This window comes from Amyelois transitella, chromosome 13, assembly GCF_032362555.1.
Source record: "Amyelois transitella isolate CPQ chromosome 13, ilAmyTran1.1, whole genome shotgun sequence".
In the NCBI taxonomy this organism is placed as follows: Eukaryota; Metazoa; Arthropoda; class Insecta; order Lepidoptera; family Pyralidae; genus Amyelois; species Amyelois transitella.
The window spans coordinates 205,686-232,874 of record NC_083516.1 but is presented as its reverse complement, the minus strand read 5'-3'; the positions used below and the strand labels follow the sequence as shown (position 1 = coordinate 232,874).

At 41.3% G+C, this 27,189-nt stretch overlaps 2 protein-coding genes across 4 annotated transcripts; one reads left to right on the top strand and one right to left on the bottom strand.

Moving 5' to 3' along the window:
* Positions 1-703: 703 nt before the first annotated feature.
* LOC106142317 (protein deltex) lies at positions 704-11,693 on the bottom strand. Its single transcript, XM_013344037.2, has 12 exons — positions 11,329-11,693; positions 9,853-10,062; positions 9,423-9,553; positions 8,825-9,005; positions 7,867-8,070; positions 7,418-7,578; positions 6,858-6,984; positions 6,179-6,369; positions 4,602-4,763; positions 3,224-3,391; positions 2,402-2,665; positions 704-2,367 (listed from the first exon to the last, which is right to left on the bottom strand). Exons 2-11 carry the CDS (start codon positions 10,049-10,051, stop codon positions 2,489-2,491), a joined length of 1,701 nt encoding a protein of 566 aa, XP_013199491.2. The 5' UTR covers positions 10,052-10,062; positions 11,329-11,693; the 3' UTR covers positions 704-2,367; positions 2,402-2,488.
* A 750-nt stretch (positions 11,694-12,443) lies between these two features.
* On the top strand, positions 12,444-25,966 carry LOC106142326 (uncharacterized). Of its 3 annotated transcripts, XM_060947274.1 has the most exons (12): positions 12,444-12,601; positions 12,871-12,926; positions 13,126-14,027; positions 15,227-15,511; positions 15,989-16,091; positions 16,937-17,058; positions 18,329-18,434; positions 18,969-19,070; positions 19,669-19,799; positions 21,606-21,776; positions 23,529-23,604; positions 24,650-25,966. In XM_060947274.1, exons 3-12 carry the CDS (start codon positions 13,947-13,949, stop codon positions 24,808-24,810), a joined length of 1,338 nt encoding a protein of 445 aa, XP_060803257.1. In that variant the 5' UTR covers positions 12,444-12,601; positions 12,871-12,926; positions 13,126-13,946; the 3' UTR covers positions 24,811-25,966. The 3 variants fall into 3 exon arrangements, with proteins under 3 accessions (XP_060803257.1, XP_060803258.1, XP_060803256.1); XM_060947275.1 differs by lacking the exon at positions 13,126-14,027; XM_060947273.1 differs by having other exon boundaries at positions 12,871-14,027.
* The last annotated feature ends 1,223 nt before the right edge of the window (positions 25,967-27,189 follow it).

Genomic DNA, 27,189 nt, shown 5'->3' with positions numbered 1-27,189 from the left:
TTTAAACTAATTGATAGGAGTGAAGGTTCACTATGCCGGGTAATTTTGTTACTTTTCAAGTAGATGAAATAAAAACCAACATTATATTCTTTATAAACTTTTATTGCGTTAAATATAGTATCCTTATGACATTGCAAACGATTGTCAAGGCTAACAGAGCCTCTTTTATAACTTACAAACAAGTACAGTCAGGTGCATTATAATGCTAATCTTATTCAATATTAGAAGCCTCTGCTGTGGTCAGATTCCTGTATTAAAATTTCTCTAAACAAATTATATTATAAGATATGCATGCTGTTATCATTCTTACTATGTTGACAAAATTACGCGTTAGTTTTATACAAAAGATTTTAAACTATTTGAATATCAATGCCATACCGCTGCACGTGGACTTTACTCTTTCAAGACTGTTGGCTCTGTCTATCCCGTCAGAGATTTAGACGTGATTATATGCATGTATTGTTAAACCATTAAGCGACCCAAATTAATGCAACTAACGATATTTACTCTTTTACGAATAACCTATACGCCCATACACATGCTACTCTCCTGACTGTACTTGCCTGCCACCCATCCCTAGTGTCATTTTCAGGAGCAAGACTGGTCACAAACATATGGTTTTTTTATTTTGAAATCTCAATAACATAATTACGAATGATGTTATGTGAAAACAACTGCTCTAATTCGGAATAAGGTCTTTTTTAAATTTAATATGTATGTAACACATTATTTCCTTTCCATTGTAAATATATCATAGTTCCGGGCTACTTCATGTATTTCGTCATATATCAAAAACATTAGCTAGCAGCCTTACAAACAAGACACCTTCGGCGCTTTTAACAATAGCTATTTTATTATTCTAACTTAAAGTTAATTAAAATTATAAGATAAACATAATCATTCTTTACTTTAACTAATAAATAAAATATTTCTAAGAAAAAATATTTCGAATAAAGCTTAAAATTGGAAGTTCCGTAGTCTGGAAGACGATACCTATACATTATTACAATATTTATCTACCTACAAGTAATTATTATATTTACAAATATAGATTCTACTACAAATATAATAAGGCACATACTGGCAAGCTTCATAAGATGGTAAATATTACAAAAAAAAGATCGTATCAAAATCGGTCCAGTTTCTTAATAAAAATACCGGACATACCCGTACAATATGGCGAATTTACATTTACTTAGGATAAAATTTTACAGCTACATATAGGTACTTATCAGATAATTAAATGGTCCAATTTTGGTCCTCAAAACCTTTGAAATAAAAGTGGAACTCAACTCAGCATTTGAGTCAGGTATTTGTAAAATAAATGCAGGAAGACATAATTACAACAATCCTGGAAGACTTACATATCACTTAAAATACGTCACAATATTACACTTGGTCGTTAGCTGTTATGTGGTCAATTTACCCAAATAACCACTTTTTTAACTATAGTTAACTTTTATTGGGTAATTCTATTCTCCTTTCTACCATCAAATCAGACTTTTTCTAAATTTAATACAGTAAAGGGTAAAGGACAAAAGGTAGTAAATAATCTTTTAAATGTTACGGTTAAAATAATAGTAATGAGTAATAATTATATAAATAAATGCAAATCCTAACGCAGTCAGTCAGTTCTGTAATACTGAGTTGACTAAATAAGAGAGCAAATTGCCTAATTAAATATGTATACTTTTTTTAAAATTCTCTGGATACCTTGTTTCTCGCATTTCAGAAATATCTGGATTTTTATCTTGTTTGTACCATTAAATAAAATAAGGCAATTAGGGTGTTTTACATTGTTTCTCGCATTAAAATAAAGCATTCTGGATGTTTCTCGCATTAAAATCAAAACACTTCACTACTCTTTCAAAATAAAGTTAACGTCGATATAAAACTTTAATGCTATTTGCTCTTCAAAATTGCTAACAACGCCATCAGAGATCAATCATTCATTTCCGTACAAATCAGCGGGGCAAGAATAGTAGCTGGCGGTTATTTCAAAATTCAAAAATTTTCGATTCCCTTTGAAATGTTATATTCTAAACAACGCCATCTATGTATAGAGTTCACGTACTAAACAGTGGCAGTACTTCATACTACGCAAAAGGCGTTATAACAATACTATACGCGATAACTTCAATATTTTTCACAACGCCGTGCCGTGTAGTTCCCGGCACCATTGGAAAAAAGAATAGGACCACTTCATCTATTTTCCATGGATGTCGTAAAAGGCGACTAAGGGATATGCTTATATACTTGGGATTCTTCTTTTAGGCGACAGTCTGACAACCTGTCACTATTTGAATCTCAATTCTATCATTAAGCTAAACAGCTGAATGTGGCCTGTTAGTCTTTTTAAAACTGTTGACTCTGTCTACCCCGCAAGGGATATAGACGTGAGGCTCTGTCTACCCCGCAAGGGATATAGACGTGATTATATGTATCTATGTATGTTTTGCACAACGCCATCTATGATCGATACGGTGAATCACGTCCCCGGCAGCGGCGGGGTGGGGGGGGCGAGCAGCGCGTTGAGGTTGGCGAGCGTGTCGGCCAGCAGCCGCTCGGGGTCGGCGGGCGGCTCGTACTGCTCGCGGCTGGAGGGGGGAGGGGGGATCGTCCAAGCCACCACGTGCTCGCGCCCGGTAGTTCGGGACGTACTAACCTGTGGGTAATAATAAATCGGAATTATATGGACAATATTGTAATTTGAAACTTGATTATTACATAGAACATTCATTCATATAATCACGTCTATATCCCTCGCCGTGTGGTTCCGGGCACGAATAGAAAAATAACAGGACTACTCCATCTCTTTCCCATGGATGTCGTAAAAGGCGAATGAGGTATAGGCTTATACATACATAATACATATAATCACATCTATATCCCTTGCGGAGTAGAGAGAGCCAACAGTCTTGAAAAGACTGGCAGCCCACATTCAGCTGTTTGGCTTTATGATGGAATTGAGATTCAAATAGTGACAGGTTGCTAGCCGATCGCCTAAAAGAAGAATCCCAAGTTTATAATCCTATCCCTTAGTCGCTTTTTACGACATCCATGGGAAAGAGACGGAGTGGTCCTATTCTTCTTGTTTTGGCGCCGGGAACCACACTGCACACGTATGTATATAATGTACTTGAATAGACTGAAGACATGATTTGTGCGTGTGTATGTATGTTTGTCTGTCTGTCTGTGTGTATGTACGTATAATTACACTCACAGAAAACAGCCTCCCGCTCTGCCAGGCGGCGCACAGCGCCCGCAGCACGGCGCGCCCCAGAGCCGTGTCGGGCAGCAGCGAGCGGCGCGGGAACCCCACCGCGTAGTACGGCGCCCCGGGCCGCGGGTGCTGCGCCGACTGGAGCCCCGAGCGGAACGTGTACGTCACCTGAGTTGGCATAATAACGATTATGGTATAAGGGAGAATTTTTGTCAATTCTATCTTTAATTTAATTTCTTGTGCTGTGTGGTTCCCGGCACCAATACAAAAAAGAATAGGACCACTCCATCTCTTTCTCATGGATGTCGTAAAAGGCGACTAAGGGATAGGCTTACAAGCTTGGGATTCTTTTTAGGCGATGGGCTAGCAACCTGTAACTGTTTGAATCTCAATTCTATCATTAAGCCAAATAGCTGAACGTGGCCATTCAGTCTTTTCAAGACTGTTGGCTCCGTCTTCCCCGCAAGGGATATAGACGTGACCATATGTATGTATGTATGTCTATCTTTAAATCAGCTGAAAGTGGCCTATCGGTCTTTTCAAGACTGCTGGCTCTGTCTACCCCGGACGGGATATAGAAGTGATCGTATGAATGAATGAAAGTATAGGAAGAACAGGTGGTCCCTCACTTGATATATTTTTCAGTAACGTATTTGTAAAATTATAGATAAACTTTCTGCAGTTCTCTATATATTTGTTTAATTTTAATGGTGAAGTAGTAATGGTGCCGTGTGGCTCACGGCACTTAAGAATAGGACCAATTTTCCCATGGATGTCGTAAAAGTTTACTGAGCGATAGGTTAATAAACTCTTTTAGGCAATGGCTAGCAACCTGTCACAATTTGAGTCTCAATTCTTTCATTAAGCCAAACAGCTAAGCATGGCCTTTCAGTCTTCATGAGACTCCTCTCCAGAATGGTGAGGCGAGCAACCGGGAGACTAAAGCCAGGAGGAAAAAGACAGAAGTGATCTTGGGCTCCAGGTAGCACTTAATCATAATTTTTTATTAGTATTTGTGCCGTGTGGTTCCCAGCACCAATAGAAAAAACAATAGGACCACTCCATCTCTTTCCCATGAATGTCGTAAAAGGCGACTAAGGGATAGGCTTATAAAATTGCGATCCTTTTTAAGGCGATGGGCTAGCAACCTGTCACTATTTGAATCTCAATTCTATCATATCACCAAATATCTGATCGTGGCCTACCAGTCTTTACAAGCCTGTTGGCTCTGTCTACCCCGCAAGGGATATAGACGTGACTATATGTATGTATGTAGGATACAACGTGGACAAGATTGAGTTAGACATGAACATATGATACGGAGGTAGGATACAACGTGGACAAGATCGAGTGATATGATAATCAATGAGAGTGTTACCAGTATGCAGGCGGCGTGCGGGTGGCGCGGGAGCAGCGCGGCGGCGGGCTGCAGGCTCCACGCCATGCCGCCCGCGGGCTGCGCGCCGGCCGCGGGCGCGGGCACCGCCGCCGGCCGACCGTACACGCGGCCGCACTGCAGGCATCTAATGTACAGCTCCTCCTGTGAGTACCAGTTTCTATATTTATATATAAATAAATAAAATAAATATATACGGGACAAATTACACAAATTGAGTTAGCCTCGAAGTAAGTTCGAAACTTGTGTTACGAGATACTAACTCAACGATACTATTTTTTATAATAAATACGTATATAGATAAACATCCAAGACCCCGGCCAATCAGAGAAAATTCGTTTCTCATCATGCCCTAGCCGGGATTCGAACCAGGGACCTCCAGTGACACAGACAATCGCACTACCGCTGCGCCACAGAGGCCGTCAATAAATACTTTATGACACATAAAACGAAATATAACAAAAATATATGACAGTCATTGGATTTAGAAGAATAGAAAAGATTTATTTTCAAAATTGGATACTAAGTATCACTTATTGACGTCACATAACTTAAATTTAATTATAAGTAATACCGCTTTCAAAGCGCATGTGTAGAAGATAGCGGCGGAACAAACTACACTGCAGCATTTTCATCGGACGTCAATTTACAAATATAGATCTCTTAAATCTAAATCGTGGACGAATGCACATTGTCGACATTAAAAAAACATGAATGAATGTAGAACTAATATACTTTATATTTTTCTATATATACTATATTTTTCTATATATAAATACTTGTAAAACGCTTTATGGCACACTAGCTGTGCCCGCGACTTCGTCCGCGTGGAATAGTTATTAGCAAAAACAAATTAGCCATCTGCGCGTGAGAGCCGCGCGGCGTGGTACCTCGGAGAGTCTACACCTCCCTCCCCGCGTCGCTCGCAAGCAACGCCTCATGTTTTGCGGCGCGGGTGAATTTTATATCGGTGTTATTTTAAAATTGTAATATCTTCTAAGATGTTCATTGAAATTAAGTGATGTCAAACACAATTATTTCACAAATCAACAATACATTTTTTGGATAATATATTAATAATATTACGTTGATACAAATCTTAACAAATAATGCATTAATTTCGACCATATTTTATTACCATAAAACGGTTGTAGTGAGTTAATTATAAAAGACATATACTGCCGTGGAATTTTTTTTAGATAATTTCAAGAGGAATAATTCTTTCATACATATATTTCAAAACGGTTCAAGATAACCTAATCTTGAACCGTTTTCGCAGCGCACGCAACCGAAGCCCTCAATGATGAATAATTTTCCCCGTTTTTATTTACAATTAAATAGTTGCAGCGTGATGTTATATAGCCTAAAGCCCTCCTTGATAATGGTCTATTCAACGCAAAAAGACTTTTTCAATTCGAATCAGTAGTTCCTGAGATTAGTGCTTCAAACAAATAAACAAACTTTTCAGCTTTATAATATTAGTATAGATATATATAAGTGATGACACAATTATATACATTGTTTTATAATTGAACAAATGTAATTGAGATCCAGCCGACCTGCCGCTCGCGCAGCGCCAGCAGCTGCCGGTTGAGGCAGTGCAGGTGCAGCATGTGCTGGCAGCCGCGCAGCGCCACGGCGGGCGGCGAGGCGGCCAGTGCGCGCGCGCAGGCCGGGCAGCGCGCGCCCCACTGCGGCTGCGGCGCCGCGCGCACCCACGCGCACAGCGCCGCCGCGCCCGCGTCCAGCCCTGCACGCACATATACATGTAAGAGTCTTAACTGAGTTACGCGCGTGCGCACGCTGAACTCGGTTTAGACTCTAACTGTTAGTGTTTGTTATAAAATATAGTATCGTTGAGTTATTATCTCGTAACACATGTTTTGGACTCACTTCGAGGCTAAATCAATCTGTGTAATTTACACACATACATAAATATGGTCACGTCCATATCCCTTGCGGGGTAGACAGAGCCACCAGTCCTGAAAAGACTGAATGGCCACGTTCTGCTGTCTGTGTAATTTGTCCCGTATAAATCATTTATACAATCATGTATTTAGCCGTTACGGGATAGGCAAAGCAAACAGTCTCCAAACACTGAATAGTCACGCTTGAAGATGAAATTGAGATTCAAATAATGACAAATTGCTAGCACATCGCCTAAAAAGAATCCCAAATTTATTAGCATTTTACCACCCTGATCCACAATCCTAGATGCTCCCTTAAAATGATGCTTACCAACAATGCTACCGTCGGAGATGGGGACCTCCTCCTCGTGTGTGGTGGGGGGAGGCAGAGTCGCGGTGGGGATGAACACGTCGTCACTGCCCGCGCTGCAGTTCAGCAAGGAGCCAGCCGAAGCTTGCTGGGGACAAATGTTGTTGACAACTTTAATATTGGTAATCACACTCATATCATATGAATCGTGGCTAGTGGAATGCCCACGTCTGGGAAGTTTAAATTTCTTCATGGGAAAGCAGTTGGCAGAACTTTTCACTTGCCGTGAGATCCGTACATACTTCTTTTGCTTTAACTAATTGAGTCTTAACTTTGGCACGCTACCCACCGTTAAGTCTCGTGAGCCTTAACTTTGGCACGTCACCAACAGTCGTCTCCATAACACTATTAATATCATTCTAAGCCCTTTTCGGCCAGTTTGTAGGCTTTTTTTATTATTATCTTACGAAGACGATTTTTTTTTATATTATCCCGGCTCTTCACCCGGGAGAGTGTAGGACTCGTGGAGTTTGCAGGCCCCCTGCAATCTGCTGTATTTTTGATAGTATTTCAATTACTACCTGCAAGCTGTCCTTGCTCTCGTGGCTGAGGTAGGTAGACACTGTGTCCACGCTGTGCCTGCGGCCGGAGCCGCTGTCGTCGGTGCGGGGCTCCTCGGCCGAGGCCAGGTCGGCGGCGCGCTTGTTGTCCGATGGCAGGGTCTGCGCCGATTTGGTGTGACCTGATGGTGATAAGTGATTATTTTGGAGGAACTATGGTCTATTAGTCTTTTCGAAACTCTTGGCTCTGTCTACACGTGATATATACGTGATTATATGTATGTATGAATGAACCAAAGACTGGTTGAGAAGTCATTGTGAGAAAAGCTATTCAGACGGGAGGGGATTTATATAGTACACAATAGTTATTACAGCGAAACACGCTAGTTAAGTTAGGCATATGTACTATCCTCCCTGTCTCCCATACATATAAAAGAGAAATCTAGAATAAAAAATGAAAATAAACTCACTGAAAATGTTCAAATTGTGCAATATCTGCCTCGCCAGCCCGGGCTTCCGCGGCGGCGACGCGCTCCTAGCGCCGCCCGAGCGCACCGCGGCGGGCGCTATACATTGCTGGCTCAGCGCGGAGTTGGCGGAGGTCACCGACTGCACGGACTGCAATGAATGCACGCTGGACCCCGTGTGCTGCTGTGGGATGCGGGCGCGGCGACCTGATGTACAATTTGAATTTCGAATGCTTTATTCTTTTTTTGGACTTTTTTTTTTTTGGAATATAATAAGGATATGTGGAATTCCCATTTCTATACAGGCTAGGATTTACCTGTACAGGTTGCGGAGGTCAGATAGGTTTCGCTTGGTGTAAAAAAGTGACTCACCCAATTTCGGGTTCATGGTCACAGGCATACTCCGGGATCCTCGTCAGAGAAAACATTAAGGACTAGGTGGTCCTAATCATAACCTAACTTAACCAAAAGAGATATTTACATACATACATACATACCGTCACGTCTATATCCCTTGCGGGGTAGACAGAGCCAACAGTCTTGAAAAGACTGAATGGCCACGTTCAGCTATTTGGCTTAACGATAGAATTGAGATTCAACTAGTGACAGGTTGCTAGCCCATCGCCTAAAAAAGAATCCCAAGTTTGTAAGCCTATCCCTTAGTCGCCTTTTACGACATCCATGGGAAAGAGATGGAGTGGTCCTATTCTTTTTTGTATTGGTGCCGGGAACCATAACACAAAGAGATATTTGATTGAAAAAATATATCCCTCCCGGAGCAGACAGCACCAACAGTCTTAAAATACCGATGGACGTTCAGCTGTTTGACATATTGAGCTTAAAATAGTGACAGGGAGTGGTCCAATTCCTTTTTTTAGTGGTGCTGGGAACCCCACATCAATAAGTCAAAAGAAAACTAATGTAATGGCGTTCTCTATTACTCAACGTTCAGAAATCATACCTGTGTTAGTAGCAAGTTCGGCCTCGCTCCTGGTAAGCGGGTAGGGCGGCTGCGTGCGCCGGCGCAGCAGCCGCACGGCGCCCGCCGCGTGCGCCGTCATGCGCGGCAGCGACGCGCTCCAGCCCAGGAACGACAGCGACTCCGCGCCGCGGCACCACGCTTCCTCCAGGCGGCATTGCACCTGCCGATTTAGATATGCTGACATTCAATACTCCCAAATAAAAGAATCGTATGCTCGTGATGCAAAGGCTTAGCATGTTCTTTTAAATGTCGACGCATTGACGTAGAAAAAAAAGAAGGCAAAGTTTTACTATACGGCAAAATGAAGCATCAATAGTATGCCAGTCCATTCTATATATGTATATACGCCTCACACGCACGCTCTCACCAATAGTGTGACAGTGGGCCGCCTATTATGGTCACGGCGTTAGTATAACTCGTGTTCATGCATCTGTAGTAAAACGTAGGAGACATGAGAGTATTTAACTTAAAATCGAATTTAATAGGAGATTATTAGATCAAAACAGGCTAGGGAAACCCATTTGTTGCCGTTCATTGTGCCCGGAAGGTTGTCAATGCGGGGCTGGTGCACACTGACCTCCATGGGCAGCGGCTCCACACACAGCTGGTCGCGGCCGAGGCGGCTCCACTCCCAGCGCACGCCGCGCCCGCCCGCCGACTGCACGCTGTAGCACGAGCGCCGCACCGGGCACTCTACGGTGCCGCCATCTACAAATACATTAGGCACTAATACTTAGACGACTTACAAGTTATGTACATTAGTTTGAATACTAACATCATTGATAATCATATTCTTTTCCTTCAAACGCTAGTCCCGGTTTCATCCTTATCTGTCTGGAATTGAACCACAAGAGCACTTTTGCCTATCATCCTGATTTGGGTAAGTCAGGTTTTTACGTGGAGTGTCTTCCATCTCACTTTCGCAACCTTTTGGAAACTTAACTTTACCTTTATGAATATGATTGAAAAGCTGTATCATTACTCTTTATATAAAGTGATCAACTTACCACCCGTATCAGAACATTGTGTAAGCGTTCTCAGATTGACATAATGCCCCTTTAGTGCGGGATCTGCGTCTGCCAACACGACGCGCGTGAGTTTCTTGGCGTGAGCACGCTCGAGCGTACGAGCCACGCCCGGCGTGTGCGGCAGCCACAGCCCCTCCGACTGCCACTCCCACACCACCACACAGTGCACCGATGACATGGCTGCATCACCTGCAATTATTATTAGAAGGTTATGGCAAATATAAATATATATATACGGGACATATTACACAGACTGAGTTAGCCTCGAAGTAAGTTCGTAACTTGTGTTATGAGATACTAACTCAACAATACTTTATTTTATAATAAATACTTTTATAGATAAACATCCCAGACCCAGGCCAATTAGAGAAAGTTTGTTTCTCATCATGCCCTGGCCGGGATTCAAACACGGGACCACCGGGGACACAGACAAGCACACTGCCACTGCTCTACAGAGGCCATCAATCGCAAAAGACCAAGTGGATGTAGCCAAATAAGGTGGACAGAACAGATACAAAAAACCTTGGACACCAATATTTACAGTGCTCTTCACTCGGACAAGGAGGGACTTTCTGGACCATGATCATCCTGACGAGATCATGACCCCTAGCAATGAGGACAGCAAGGCGAAGAGGCACAATTCATCCAATGTAAGATTTCATGCTGGTCTGGTAGCAATGAAAGACATGGTATGCACCAGTAACACCTCTCCCTATGCATATTGTTAAAATCAATCAAAGGAAAGGCTAATAAACTTGGAATTCTTCTTTTAGACAACCTGTCACTACTTGAACATAAAGCCATACACCTGAACATGGTCTTTCAGTGTTTTAGAGACTGTTAGTTCTGTCTACCTTTAAAGGGATATATACATGATTATATATGTGTAAGTATAAAAAAGTTACAGCTTTAATTCTAGTTTTTCTATTTTTATCAGTTAAGAATAATGTAGAGTGCCAGTTGCTTATTAAAATAATTCATCCGCGTGTCCATTATAAGTCCATAAAATGGCCATACAAACTTCAATCCCTCTTTCCCATCTTACCCTTTTTGCGATATACAGTAGCCTATGTCCTTCCTCAAGATAAACTCTATCTCTGTAGCAACTTTCATCAAAGTTGGTTCATTAGTTTAGGTGTGATAGCATAACAGACACTTTTGCATAAAATATTTTCTTTTTTTTTCACTCATAATATTAGTAGATTGACTGGCTCACTCAGACCGTTAAGAATTTTAATTATTATCTTCTATTTACACAAGAGTCATTTAAAAATGTTTATTTAGTATACTCATTACATTGCATTTAATGCCATTTGACTTGCTGAGTTTTGTGTCCATTCAATTGATCCCACGTCCTTCGGGTCACAGGCAGTGGGACAAAAACAAACTTGGTATCAACTGCAGAGTACATAATCAAATTACTTACTTATTTCTTTTAATAATAATGTCACCTACCTCGTATGGCACACTGGCAGTACAGATGTATCTATCAATTTTCGCTGTTTATCTGTTAGTGACGAGGTTGTCTTCATCTTATAACTCCTAATTGATAAAACTATTAATTGGCGACAGCGATCACGATCACTTTCATTGGTGTCGAAAACACAGCATCACACAACTATGTAAGCAACTTATTAAACGTAGCGAAACTAACGTATTGGATCTTAGTTTTGTCACTGTGATTAGCTTAGTTTACTATGTTATTGATAAAACAACACAAAAATACATAGTTTAAAACGAAAGAAGTAGAAAAGTGCCACAAAACAAACATAAGACCAAACCAAACTCAAAAACGAACGAACTAACACGCACGAAACGAACAGTCAATTCAGTCAGTAGAATAGAAGACAACATATTATTGCCCACTATAAATTAAATTTGGCCACACTCACTTACTCAAAAAAAAATGACGGCAAATTTTGGCCCCCATTTTAAGCGATTAATGTACTACAAAACAAACCCACTAACATATAGCTGCCGTGTTATTTTTTTAAACTGATTATAAGTCCCATGTAAATTTTTCATCTTAGAAGATGAAATATTTTCCTCTATTTATTTTTAAGAGGGGTCCTCTTAAACAGAAATAACCAAAGTTTATTTCTTTGTTATCTTTGCTCGGGTTTTCTCCTGAAATTAATCTTCTTGAAATATCTCGTATATTCTCATAAGAGTCTGGAGAAGGTTATTTTCTTTAATTCAAGCTCAAACTCAAATATTTATATAAGCATAACTGTTTAGACAACATCCAACAACAACTGGTAGAAACTGTAATTCCCGTGGGATTTGCGAAAAATCTATATTATGTAGGTACATAGGCAACCCGTAGGTTACGCTAAATTTGTTGCTTTTTATAAGTGGCGTTTAATTCGTTGCGTTTTGGATGGTGCAAATTTCGTCAGTTTTTTTGTTGACGGCGTTATATTCGTCGCTTCTAGTAAATGACGCTTAATAACGCGGGCGAAGTTGCTGGTACAAATTAGTTTTATAAATAAAAGCGGTATTTTATTGACATAAGATTAGGGATTGATATTTTTCAGAGTTGGTAATTTCAAATCTGTCCTACCTATCACTGTCGGACCAGACAGGACTGCTGCTCCGTGCTGCGTGCTGTCTTTATATTATTTCTTTTTTCTTGGTTGAAATTAATATCAAGATCTTCGTGAATAGCAGAAACGATTTCGCGAGTTATTTAATTATATACAAGACCAAATGGCTTATAACAGGCAATGTAAGTAACATTTACCCTGTTTTACTCCCTTTTTTAGTAATATTGTTACCTACCTTGCCGGAACCGCTTGACAATTTGATTGATTTGGCCTTATCCAATTCTCAGAAAGAAATAAGTATAAGGATATATCTAAATATTTACACATAACTATCATCGATGTGTAATTTCAGTATATTTTCAGTTTATTAATTGTCTAATTCTGCATAGAATAGTTACCTACCTACTTCAATGAGAGTGGATGTTGAACGGAAATACTTTGTAATCTTCAGATAAAGCACGGCAGTCTGGCCGCTACAACACCCCAGGACAGTTCGTACCTGCAGAGGTAAGATTCATGTTTATTAATGAGCCACGTTTAACCATTTTTAGCATTTTACTACACTAGTTATAGAATTTATGCCCTACATGCATATAGTAAGCTGGTTCAATTTATAATTTTTAAATATTAAATCCCCTAAATACCAAAAAGTATGGTAAATAGACATAAATACAATGTTTATTACATGAATTACTTGTTATCACAGCTATACCAGAGCCCTGTTGCCCTGATCCTGGCCCTTCACAGTCGTAAGCTTCCCTCGGAGTGCTTAAACCCAAGCACCTGCCAACCATTGTGATGAGAGATCCGAGTGACTAAGCTCCATGATTTCTCATGACGATAGGTTCCCACCAATGGCATTGCCTATTAAATTTCAATAAAAATTTGGAAAGTATTGCCTGTGGTGTGATGTTGTGAAGGTGAGGGCTAGAGGCTCCCCGAGGAAAGCTGTGGGTTGAGAATACACTATGACCACGAAATGATCATTTCGTGCGCATAAGGGCTTCTCTAGACTAAGTAGACAGTAAGCTGGCCCGAGTCCCTAACATTGCGAACGCCCCTGAGTTTGTAGCTGAATACTGTGAGAACTACAACATGGGATGTTAATGAAGCTGCAACTTCATGGGCTGAAGCAATGGTAGGAATGTGGGTGATGGGTGATGTGTGCCCACCGTCACTGAGAGACTGCAAGATGTATGGTTATTGAAGAATTAAAGCCTAATATTTACTTGACAAATTATGCTGATCGACATGCAAGAGAGACATGAGATTATTAGAATAATTTGATTTATTGACTTGATCATATCATACAATGTATGCTTGAAACACAGTTTTCTGTGCATAAGCAAATAGTTAAAAATTTCTTTTTAAAAGAACTTGTATAATCACATTGTTTGTAGTATCTTTGTAGCCAAAACCACCAGGCTCTGAGTGTATTAATTTTACATCATGTAGATCCCCATTATTTGCCCGGTAAATATAAAGGTCTAGAGTGTGTGAGTGTGTGGATGATGTGAGGTGTGCCACATGGCCCTCTCGGCTGAAGCGCGGAGGGTACCGGGCGAGTGCCAGCGGCTAGCGTCGAGACTACCCAGACTTGCAGCCCTAGTGAGTATCCAATAGTACTTATTTACTAGTATAGTAATTTCTTTGATATAATAAATATTGATTTCACCAATTTTCACAATAATAATAAATTTTCACCAAATGACAGGTTTATTTGAAAAAGCAAAGTCGGCACCTACTTTGGCTATTGAACACAAATGATAGTTATGAAAAATCATTAAAAAACTATATTGGAATTTATCGTGCTTTATTAGATGAAAAAGGTGAAGAAAATTATTCACACAAATAGTTATATTACAGAGTAGTTAAGGTTAAAATGTTTGCACTGTGCAAACTTGTATGAAAACAATAATTCTTTTTTTTTTATAACAACGCCATCTAGCGCAAATCGGTAGAACAACAACAACGCGGTCAATACATACCACATTGCGTGTCCTAATACCGTAAGTTCTGAGAAATTACTTCGATGGCGCTGTTTATAAACAAAATAGGTTTGTTTTATGGGTTCTTAATAATTACTTTATTGTTATTAAATTATTTTGAAAGATATAAAGTGAAGTGAATATTCTGTAAAAATTTTATGATTCTACCTTTAACCGTCATTAACACTTAGAAAAAAAAAATACAAAAATATATATAGGTTCCTGGTTTAACCTAGGTGTGGAACCATGAATAGATGTTTTATTTTTTATGAAGACTTCAAAATTTTATGAAGTCTTACATGTGTGCATATTTTAAGATCATCTTTTTGTCCTAACCAAATGTAAAAGTTTTATTTTTCCTTGGGTAGACCCCTAGGAAAAATTAAACTAATACATTTCACACCTCGTTACTACCCAAGTAGGTAGAGACATCTTTCCACTTGCCGCGATCCCTGCGTACTTCTTTCGCTTCATTTAGATAAAACTCAATCTCTCATATTTTTATGGAAGTCCAAGAGCTAAAATTTAATATAAATATATATCACTAAACAAAACTTTGACGGCCTCTGTGGCGCAGCGGTAGTACGCTTGTCTGTGACACCGGAGGACCCGGTTTCGAATCCCGGGCATGATGAGAAAATAACTTTTTCCGATTGGCCTGGGAATCTTGGATGTTTATCTATAAAAGTATTTATTATAAAATATAGTATCGTTGAGTTAGTATCTCGTAACACAAGTCTCGAACTTACTTCGAGGCTAACTCAATCAGTGTAATTTGTTCCGTATATACATATTTATCACTAAACTCTGTGCCACCAGAGCCAACAGTTCGGGCAGCAGCAGCCGCAGCCGTTTGGCCAGGAGCCGTTCCAGCAGTACACTCCTCAGCCGCAGCAGAACCTGCTACCGCCTCAGCAGAACGTACAACCGGCGCAGCAAACCGTGAATCCTGTTCAACAGAATATGAATCCTGTTCAACAGAATATGAATCCTGTTCAACAGAATATGAATCCTGTTCATCAGAATGTGAAGCCCGTGCAAATGCAACAGAATATACCGAATGTCTCTAATGTTCAGCCGAACTCCAATATGCCGCAGATTAAGGTAACTGTTTAACTGATTTCTTATTTGTAAATAACATACATACTTATTACCACGTCTCCCAGATCCTCCCATCCCACAAAGCCAACAGTCTTATATATTTTATCTTATCAATATTGGTTTATTTTTGATTGTACCAATTATAAGACAAAAATTAAGAAGTGATTTCTCTATTTGGGTAAACTAAGTGAGAAGATAAAGGTACATCATTATTTATGTTCAATGAACAGGGGAGTCTTGGAAGCTCTCATTTATTAAAAAACAGTTATCGTGTCATTTCTTAAGTGGGACAGACGGAAATCGCTTCTTGTAAAATCCTGACTCTCCCAATCCAGGATCCATGGTCAAAGTCTCCTCTCCAGAGTAGTGAGGATGCTACCGGGACTAAATCCAGGAGGGAGAAGGAGAGGATGTGGCCTGGTGCTACGTCGCTAGTCCGTCGCTTATGAGTCCCAAGTTTATAAGCTATACTGTTTGCAGACGGACTTGAAAGCTGAGCCGGACACTGACGTGATGATGGAGAGCGTCCAGGAGGAGGAGGCGGTAACCAGGCCCGCTTGGATGAAGAGCAAGATTCCGGGGAGTGAGTTGTTATTTACTGTACCAAAAGATTTTCCCATTTCCATGAAAATTTCCCCAAAATAAGGGTCAGATAATTGTACAACATTCTAGCAAAATCGGTCTAGCGGTTGTGGGGCCACCAATGCTAAATTATTAGTGGCCGGCTAAACATCACTAACACCAGTATGTTATTTGAATAAAGTAAATGCCGCGTGGTTTCCGGAACACAGGACCACTCCATGGATGTCCAGGACCATAAAAAAAAAGAACCAATAAAAAAAAGAATAGGACCACTCCATCTTGTTCCCATGGATGTCGTAAAAGGCGACTAAAGAATAGGCTTATACTTAAAAACTTAAACTTCGTATTCCTCTTGTAGGCGTTGTGCTAGAAAGCTGTCACTATTTGTCTCTCAATTCCGTCATAAAGCCAAACAGCTGGATATGGCCTTTCAGTCTTTTCAAGACACTGTCCACCCCGCAAAGTATGTATATAAACGTGACTATATAATAATACATACATACGATCACGTCTATACGTACGTTACGTACTTTAATGATAGAATTGAAATTCAAATAGTGTCAGGTTGCTAGCCCATATCATTAAGCCAAATAGCTGAACGTGGCCATTCTGTCTTGTCAAGAGTAGGGCTCTGTCTACCCCGCAAGTGATATAGACGTGACCATATGTATGTATGTATGTGCTAGCCCATCGCCTAAAAGAAGATGCCCAAGTTTATAAGCCTATCCCTTACTCGTCTTTTACGACATCCTTTGGAACGAGATGGAGTGGTCCTATTCATTTTTTTTATTGGTCCCGGGACCCCACACTAAAATATATAATTAATATGTTATAAATGAATTCCAGTGAAGAAGATCAGCAAGCGGGAACGGCGCCGCCGCCAGAACAACCAGCTGCGGCGGCTCATCGCGCCCAAGAACGCGCTCATGGTGCTCAACGAGTGGATGTTGAGCGAGCAGATCGCGAACGTGAGCCGTCCGCATTGTCTCCCCCCGCCTCGCTGCAGTCCCGAGGGGCTGGTGCGAGTGTCACACGTTACCGCTAGATGGCGCTGATTGTCACACGATCAAGTTATCGCGAATTTGTATCGATTTGCATTAGCGCCATCGCGTTACCGCTAGATGGCGCTGATTGACACACGATCAAGTTATCGCGAATTTGTATCGGTTTGCATTAGCGCCATCGCGTTACCGCTAGATGGCGCTGATTGTCACACGATCAAGTTATCGCGAATTTGTATCGATTTGCATTAGTTCCATCGCGTTACCGCTAGATGGCGCTGATTGTCACACGATCAAGTTATCACGAATTTGTATCGATTTGCATTAGTGCCATCGCGTTACCGCTAGATGGCGCTGATTGTCACACGATCAAGTTATCACGAATTTGTATCGATTTGCATTAGTGCCATCGCGTTACCGCTAGATGGCGCTGATTGTCACACGATCAAGTTATCGCGAATTTGTATCGATTTGCATTAGTGCCATCGCGTTACCGCTAGATGGCGCTGATTGTCACACGATCAAGTTATCGCGAATTTGTATCGATTTGCATTAGTGCCATCGCGTTACCGTTACATGGCGCTAATCACACGATCAAGTTATCGCGAATTTGTATCGATTTGCATTAGTGCCATCGCGTTACCGTTACATGGCGCTGATTGTCACACGATCAAGTTATCGCGAATTTGTATCGATTTGCATTAGTGCCATCGCGTTACCGCTAGATGGCGCTGATCGATTCACATAGAAATTCGCGTTTGCTTGCTCGTGTCGTTTGATTAAGTAAAACTCGTACTAACCTCTCCGGTTATATCATCACCACTTCTGAGAGCCCAGGGTGCGCGGGGTACCTGAATAATAAATTGGACAATTCCAACTTATATTCTTCCTCCTGGCTTTAGTCCCAATTGCATCCTCAACACTCTGTAGTGGACCCAACTAAGGGATAGGCTTATATATTTGGGATTCTTATTTTAGGCGACGGGTTAGCAACCTGTCACTATTTGAATCTCAATTCTAGCATCAAGCCAAAAAGATGAACACGGCCTATGAGTTTTTTCAAGACTGTTGACTTTGTCTACCCCGTAAGGGATATAGACGTGACTATATGTATGTATGTTAAATTTCTCCTAAGCGTAACAAACACTTACCTATAAACCGCAGATAATTGCGGACAAACATACATATGAACATACAGATCAAATCCAAGTGAGAACCATCTTTTTTATTTTAACAGAACTTCAAAGTGGAGCCGGCACCAACCACTGGATATTACAAGAACTCGAACAAGAACAGTTTCTGTGCGGACCTGACTCTCGACGGGCAGACGTACAAAGGATATGGTGAGTCAAATGTTCTTATGTTTGTTTGTTTGTTTGCTTGTAATATCTTTATTGCATAGAAATTTACACAGTTACAAGAAAATAGTAAGTACATAGTTATAAAAGAAACAAATCACTTGTTGTTCGCCGTGTGGTTTAAGGAACTTTAGAATAGAACCAATCTATATCTTTTTCCTATTGATGTCATGAAAGACGACTTAGGGATAGGCTTATAAAGTTGGCGTTCCGGTGAAAGACTAGTTTTGGAGTAGTCTATATCTAAAATAGTAGTGCCGTGGGGTTCCCGGCATCCATTTAAAAAAAAAGGACCACCCCATTTCTTTTCCACGGATGTCGTAAAAGGCGACTATGGGATAGGCTTCCTAATTTGGGATTCTTTTTTTAGGCGATGGGCTAGCAACCTGTCACTATTTGAATCTCTACCCTGCAAGATATATAGACGTGACGTTCAAAACTGGTAAAGCTTTTTCTTTGACAAAACTTTGAATCAGTGACTGACAAATTGACAAATTGAATATAATGTTGTGAATGCAGGCGAGAACAAACTGGCGGCGCGCAACGCGGCGGCCGAGCAGGCCATCCGCGACCTCATCATCAAGCGGCTCGCGCGCGCCAGCAGCGACGGCAACTCGGACGGTAAACACGCACACACAGACAGACACACGGACACGCACACACACGGACACACACACACAGGTACTTACATACCCACACATACCTATATAAACACACACAAACATACATACACACATGTAATCACACATATACACACAGACACATGGTCACACAAATACACATATACACACACGTACATAAAAACAGGTTACTGGATAAGTTAGAATTATCTTTTTATGAGCAGTAACTTTAATTCAACTGATGTACTTTATGATATGCAATAAAGATTTTTAATTGAATTGAATTATGATACTAACAGCTGTTGCTAGAACAGCTGGTGTCGTGTGGTTCCCGGCACCAATAGAAAAAGAAAAATATCACTCCTCTTACCCATGGATGTAGTAAAACGCGACTAAGAGATAGGCTTATGAACTAGGTATTCTTCGTTTCGGCCATTGACCAGCAACCCGTGACTATTTGAATCGCAATTCTGTCATCAAGACAATCAGCTAAACATTGCCTATCAGTGTTTTCAAGACTTTTCAAGGCTTTGTCTAAACCGCAAGGGATATAGACGTGACTATACATATGTAAGTCTATATTCCCATCATGTCTCCAGGTGTGGAAGGCACCGACAGCGAGGAGTCCCTGCCAATGATCCAGATAGCATCGTTCGCTCTGCACAAGCTGTTCTCCGAGTGGGAGTACGAGGGCCACAAGGTGCCTCAGATCAGGCCGCTTAGCATTTCTGTGAGTATATACATCCTATAGTATTTATGTCCTATTTTATGTCTGTGTCAAGTGGTTTCCCCAGAATAGAATCACTGCATTTATTTCCCATGGATGTCGTAAAACTAAATGAGGGTGTACCTTAGGGGTATTATTGGTGTGAAATTGAGTGACAGGATAAAGAACAGTCTGTTAAGGGAATGTAATGATGTTAAAGAAGATATAGTGACAGGAATAGAAAATTAAACTTGGAAAATGAAACTGAAGAGAGTTATGAATGTGGAAAAATCAAAATAAGTATGCAGAGATCGTGGCAAGTGGAAAGATGTAGTCTCTGCCTACCCATCCGGGAAAAAGGCGTGATTTTATGTATGTCTAGAAAATGGAATGCCAAGATAGTTTACTCAATACTGATTGGAATCGTAAACGGATTGGTTAGGCGCTAACCCAATCTGTGTTATTTGTCCCTTATATATTATACATTCAGTCAGAAAAGTATCGGGAATGGATTATTTATTTATGGTTCCAAATTCAAATTTTTGTTTTTTTTTTGTTGTTGTTAGATTGGCACAACTGTTTTCCATTTTGGCGCGGAGTTTGAGTTGCATCTGTTGTTTACATTAAATACAGAGCTATTTTTAGTTATATCATATCTAGTGTGTATTGCTAATTTCATAATGGATAAAAACATCGAACAAAGAGTTTGTCTTAAATTTTGCATTGCCAATGGAATATCGTGTTCGGAGTCACTGAAAATGTTACAGAAGGCTTACGGTGAATCGACTTTATCAAAAACTCGTGCTTATGAGTGGTACAAAGCGTTCAAAAGCGGTCGAGATGTGATGGAAGATTTGCCTCGCTCTGGTAGGCCATCAACGTCTGCAACTGAAGTTAACATCGCAAAAGTGAAGGAAATAGTGACTGAAAATCCTCATTCAACTTTGAGAGAGATAGCCACCGAACTTTCTGTATCTCACGAGTCGATCCGTACCATTTTAACTAAAAATTTGGGTATGAAACATGTTGCCGCTCGGCTAGTCCCAAAAGACCTGAATTTTTTTCAAAAACTCAATCGCATGAGAGTCGCTGAGGACATGCTAGAACGAGTCAATTCCGACCCAACATTCATGAAACGCATTGTTACTGGTGACGAGACGTGGGTTTACGAGTTTGACATGCAAACTAGTCAACAAGCTTCGGAGTGGCGCCTTCCAACTGAACCGAAACCGAAAACACCACGCCAAAGTCGTTCAAAAGTCAAAGTCATGTTGACTGTTTTCTTTGACTATCGCGGTGTTGTGCACTCGGAATTCTTGCCGGAAGGTCAAACGGTAAATAAGGAATATTATTTGAGTGTTATGCGGCGTTTAAGAGAGCAAATCCGACGAAAAAGGCCAGATTTGTGGAAAGAAAATTCTTGGATTTTGCACCATGATAATGCACCTTCGCACAAGGCCATCATTGTGAACGAATTTTTAACCAAACACTCAACAAATACCATCGAGCAACCACCATATTCACTAGATATGGCTCCAGCCGACTTTTTTCTTTTTCCTAAACTCAAATTACCACTTCGTGGCACCCGTTTTCAATCAGTAGAAGACATAAAAGAGAATTCGCGGCGAGAACTGACCTCAATTCCGGAAACAGCGTTTAAAAAATGTTTTGATGATTGGATTATTCGTTGGCGTAAGTGTATCGTTTCTAAAGGAGCATATTTTGAAGGTGATAAAATAAATTTTGATGAATAACAAACAGTTTGTGTATTATTGATCTTTTCCTGCTACTTACTTGACAGAGTAGTATATATGTATTTGTTATGTCCAGCAATCGTCGGACGCGGAGACGGAAGCCCCGGCCCCGAGCAGCGCCGCGCCGCGCCCGCCGCCCGCCAAGAAGCCGAAGGAGCCCAAGGAGCTGCCGCTCAACGCGCCCGCCATGCACCCCGCCATGCTGCTGGGCTACATGCGGCCCAACGTGGAGTACAGGGAGCTGCAGGTGGGTGTCTCTGCTGCCACAGCCTGCTGCTGGCTACATGCGGCCCAGCGTGGAGTACAGGGAGCTGCAGGTGGGTGTCTCTGCTGCCACAGCCTGCTGCTGGCTACATGCGGCCCAGCGTGGAGTACAGGGAGCTGCAGGTGGGTGTCTCTGCTGCCACAGCCTGCTGCTGGGCTACATGCGGCCCAGCGTGGAGTACAGGGAGCTGCAGGTGGGTGTCTCTGCTGCCACAGCCTGCTGCTGGCTACATGCGGCCCAGCGTGGAGTACAGGGAGCTGCAGGTGGGTGTCTCTGCTGCCACAGCCTGCTGCTGGCTACATGCGGCCCAGCGTGGAGTACAGGGAGCTGCAGGTGGGTGTCTCTGCTGCCACAGCCTGCTGCTGGCTACATGCGGCCCAACGTGGAGTACAGGGAGCTGCAGGTGGGTGTCTCCTGCCACAGCCTGCTGCTGGGCTACATGCGGCCCAGCGTGGAGTACAGGGAGCTGCAGGTGGGTGTCTCTGCTGCCACAGCCTGCTGCTGGCTACATGCGGCCCAGCGTGGAGTACAGGGAGCTGCAGGTGGGTGTCTCTGCTGCCACAGCCTGCTGCTGGGCTACATGCGGCCCAGCGTGGAGTACAGGGAGCTGCAGGTGGGTGTCTCCTGCCACAGCCTGCTGCTGGCTACATGCGGCCCAGCGTGGAGTACAGGGAGCTGCAGGTGGGTGTCTCCTGCCACAGCCTGCTGCTGGCTACATGCGGCCCAGCGTGGAGTACAGGGAGCTGCAGGTGGGTGTCTCCTGCCACAGCCTGCTGCTGGCTACATGCGGCCCAGCGTGGAGTACAGGGAGCTGCAGGTGGGTGTCTCCTGCCACAGCCTGCTGCTGGCTACATGCGGCCCAGCGTGGAGTACAGGGAGCTGCAGGTGGGTGTCTCCTGCCACAGCCTGCTGCTGGCTACATGCGGCCCAGCGTGGAGTACAGGGAGCTGCAGGTGGGTGTCTCCTGCCACAGCCTGCTGCTGGCTACATGCGGCCCAGCGTGGAGTACAGGGAGCTGCAGGTGGGTGTCTCCTGCCACAGCCTGCTGCTGGCTACATGCGGCCCAGCGTGGAGTACAGGGAGCTGCAGGTGGGTGTCTCCTGCCACAGCCTGCTGCTGGCTACATGCGGCCCAACGTGGAGTACAGGGAGCTGCAGGTGGGTGTCTCCTGCCACAGCCTGCTGCTGGCTACATGCGGCCCAGCGTGGAGTACAGGGAGCTGCAGGTGGGTGTCTCCTGCCACAGCCTGCTGCTGGCTACATGCGGCCCAGCGTGGAGTACAGGGAGCTGCAGGTGGGTGTCTCCTGCCACAGCCTGCTGCTGGCTACATGCGGCCCAGCGTGGAGTACAGGGAGCTGCAGGTGGGTGTCTCTCCTGCCACAGCCTGCTGCTGGCTACATGCGTCCAGGCATATGCCTGGATTGGGTGAGCCAGGTTTCTGATGTCTGCAATCTTTGCGGGTATTTGATCGATCATGGTGACACATTCAGTTGTCTGGATGTGCAAGTTTCCTCGCGACGTTTTTCCTCACCGTAGAAGCGTCAGTTTAGAAACTAATGTATATAACTGTGTCATTTGCACATACCCGAAGTGGGATTCGACCTTTTATTTGCTTTTCCTTAAGTCGCTTTTACGATATCCATGGAAAAGATATAAGAGTGTTCCGATGCTTAAGTGCACCATACGGCTTTAATCATTTTTCAAATATTAACGATATAAATACTTGTGTATCAGGTGGAGGGTGACCGGCCTCAGAACATGGTGTTCACTGTTGGAGTGGAGGTCGAAGGGTCCACTTTTGTTGGCAAGGGTGAGTGTCGTCTTAATTAGATTTAAAATCTTAAAATAAATTTAATTTATTTGGTACAGAATGTGCAGTGTTTGCTGCACAAACGGCAGCAGATCGGTGTGCCCTTGAGAAATAACAACTATATAATGTAACTAATAACTAGAGATCGGAATAGGTAGATTGATTTTATGTACTTGCATCATGAATTACCATAGAAAGCATAACATGGAGAAGCCTCTTTTCCGGGATTCCATTTCAGTACTTACACTTACAGTAAACTACATTGTCCGCGGGTAACATAGGACTACAATTTACGTGAACGAAGTCGGGGGAAAACAGCTACCACTAATATATTCTTCATCCCACTTGTATAAATTCCGGAAAAAAATCTTAATTATTTACAAATCTCGCAATCCCGAACGGAGGCATGTCCATATTAATATATACGTTTCAGTTCATTGACCCCAATTCAATCTACCTATTCCGATCTCTGCTAATAACTTAAAAAAATACTATAAAATCTTGAAATAACTTGTGAGATAACACTACATGTCTTTCTTGTCGTGACGCATCCACTATTCATTTATATTGTATTTTATTATATTCATGTATGTTTATTTATTTGATATTTGTTTTTTATTATAGTATGTTTTAGTATAGTAATCAGTAAGTTTATGTAAGTTTATATCTTAATAATTATGTACACAACCCCAATGCCTCTCTTTGCACTTTCGTGCTTACACGTGTCCTTGTACTGAATTTATCTTTATTTAAAGTTTTATTCTTATTTTCTTTGATAAATGTATAAATAAATAATAAAATGCGGGTAAGGGATAGGCTTATAAACTTGGCATTATTCATTTATACGATGGGCTAGTAACCTGGCACTATTTCAATCTCAATTCCATCTTTAATCCATATAGCTGATCGTGGCCTTCCAGTATTTTTAAAACCGACGGCTCTGTCCACTTGAGGTAAAGACGTGATAATATGCATTGAAAGTAATTAATTAAAAAAATTAATAATAATAATAAATAAATAAAAAAAAAATAATGTTGTCGTGTAGCATCGAACAAGAAGGAGGCGCGCAAGGCGGCGGCGCGCGCGGCGTGCAGTGCTCTGTTCGGCGTCGCCTTCCACGACGTGTGCACCGCCAACGCGCCCGTCGCGCCCGCCAGCGCCAACACCAACACCAACACCGCCAACACCAACACCAACACTGTGTAAACACACATACCTACTTACAATATTATGAACAACTACACACGCCAATAATGAAAACTGTCGTTATGAATTTCGACATTCGTAGCTTTGACAAAAGAAAATATGTTCGGCTAACACAAATAGTGTTTTGCAAAACAAGCCAACACACATATTGTACATTATATATCTTTGAATCTCAGTTATATTATTAAGCCAAACAGCTGAACGTGCCCTTTGTCTTTTCAAGACTGTTGGCTCTGTCTACCCCGCAAGGGATATAGACGAGACTACATGTATAAATGTCATGTAGATTACATCAGAGTTATGTTGGTCAAGCATATAGTTGTAGTGTAGTGTAGTGTAGTATGTTTAATCGTAGCTATGAATGTCGATATTAAGAATGACAGTCACCAACAATAATACAAGCTCGCACTGACTACTATTCTCATTAAAATATCTGAATTGAAATTACTTTATTTGAAATATCACCTTTTGTATAAACGACGTTTAATGAGCCATCATTTAATAATTAAGACGCGTTTTGTTCGCGTGATTAGAGGAATATGATGTTTATTTTTTCTTAATTGAATCTAAAGTGTTCTTGATGAATTACTAAAGTTTCACCATTCATTGCGACCGTTTACTATAAATAATATAATACTTAGTTGTATTGAACGTTGTAATCTTCTGTGATGTGCAATTATCTCTTAAGTTGATTTGACGATATATAATACAACGTTTACTTTTAAGTGATCTCGATATAGAATTTTGTAGCATTTAGTTATAAGTTATTTCATTTATTATTATAATTATAATAAATATGTATACACATTTTTACCACAGATGTATGGAAAAATTGTATACATTGAGCTCGTTTATTGTACTATTTGGATGCTTTTTGTGTCCCTTAGATATAGTTTAAAATAAGTCGAGCGTTCTCAAGAGTATATATTATTTTAGTGATGGTAAATATTGTATATTTATTCTAAACGAGTTGTAAAATTTATAATTTTCCCTCTGCATGTACCGTACCAACACGTTTTCTAAACGTATGCAATAAATATATATTTATTGCACTATATTGCGGTCATGATGTAACTATTTAGTTTTAAGTTTATTATTTACTTAAGTTGTGTATGTAAGACTAAATATTGATGTTTATTCGAAGGTAAAGACTAATAAAAACATATTAATAAATACATTGTTTTTTTTATAATATACTAGCGACCCGCCCCGGCTTCGCACGGGTGCAAATAAAAACCTTCCTCTTGAATCACTCTACCTGTTACAAAAAATCGCATCAAAATCCGTTGCGTAATTTTAAAGATTTAAGCATACAGACAAACAGACTAAAATAGCGACTTTGTTTTATACTACGTAGTGATACCTTTTGTAGATATTGTATGTTCCTTTTTTATTTTCTGGTTAATTAGGTTTTGCGTATAGCTTCACCCGTATAGAACTATAACTAATAGTAAAAAGTAGCCTCTCTTTTATTGCGCATAACTAACCGAAATTCTTACAAAATTCATCAAAATCGGTTTAGGGTTTCAGAAGTTCAATCGCAATAGACAGACTTTAGCATTTTTATTTAAGTGTCGAATGGTGATAACTTAATGATCTACTTAATTCCAACTGATATTATAAATGCGAAAGTAAGTTTGTTGTCTTTTCACGCGTTATCTACTGAACCAGTCTTGTAAATTTGCGTATTCTTTTGTAGGTAGAATTCGCGCGTGTAGAATTGGCGCTATATTTGCGTGCGTTGGTAGCGCTGAAAGGTGGTTAAAGGTAGTTGTGAATATGTTAAGAACAAGCCCGCCGCGACTCGTTTACCCACCAACTTCACCCACCGGTGGGTCGACGGGCAATTTGTGTTTATCCGTGCACCCACTAATTTATGACGGGAATATTCCACTTGTCGTCTTGCCGTGTGGTTCCCGGCACCAATACAAAAAAGAATAGAACCACTCCATTTCTTTCCTATGGATGTCGTAAAAGGCGACTAAGGGATAGGCTCACAAACTTGGGATTCTTTTTAGGCGATAGGCTAGCAACCTGTCACTATTCGAATCTCAATTCTATCATTAGGCCAAATAGCTGAACGTGGCCATTCAGTCTTTTCCAGACTGTTGGCTCTGTCTACCCCGCAAGGAATATAGACGTGACCATATGTAGGTATTATGTATCTTTTGAGGATTCGCTTTTTTAGGACTGGAAAATGAAATGCGCTTGTTAGACATTACTACGTTTAATAACATCTAGAATGTTCGTTTCGGAGTTACTACAATAAACCACGATAAATAATAAGTAACACAATACACTACAAATTAAATAACACTTAACAGATTTAGTTCGAGTATATTTTCTTTACATGTCAAGTTATGAACTGGTATTAAATGA

Excerpts from the sequence above, each read along its gene's own strand:
- LOC106142326 (XM_060947274.1), top strand. The coding sequence starts at position 13,947 with ATGGCCCTCTCGGCTGAAGCGCGGAGGGTACCGGGCGAGTGCCAGCGG. Across the intron at positions 19,800-21,605 it reads TCAGGCCGCTTAGCATTTCT|CAATCGTCGGACGCGGAGAC; the intron begins GTGAGTATATAC and ends TGTTATGTCCAG. Across the intron at positions 21,777-23,528 it reads TGGAGTACAGGGAGCTGCAG|GTGGAGGGTGACCGGCCTCA; the intron begins GTGGGTGTCTCT and ends CTTGTGTATCAG.
- LOC106142317 (XM_013344037.2), bottom strand. The coding sequence starts at position 10,051 with ATGTCATCGGTGCACTGTGTGGTGGTGTGGGAGTGGCAGTCGGAGGGG. Across the intron at positions 6,985-7,417 it reads AGAGCAAGGACAGCTTGCAG|CAAGCTTCGGCTGGCTCCTT; the intron begins GTAGTAATTGAA and ends ATTTGTCCCCAG. Across the intron at positions 2,666-3,223 it reads AGAGCGGGAGGCTGTTTTCT|GTTAGTACGTCCCGAACTAC; the intron begins GTGAGTGTAATT and ends TATTACCCACAG.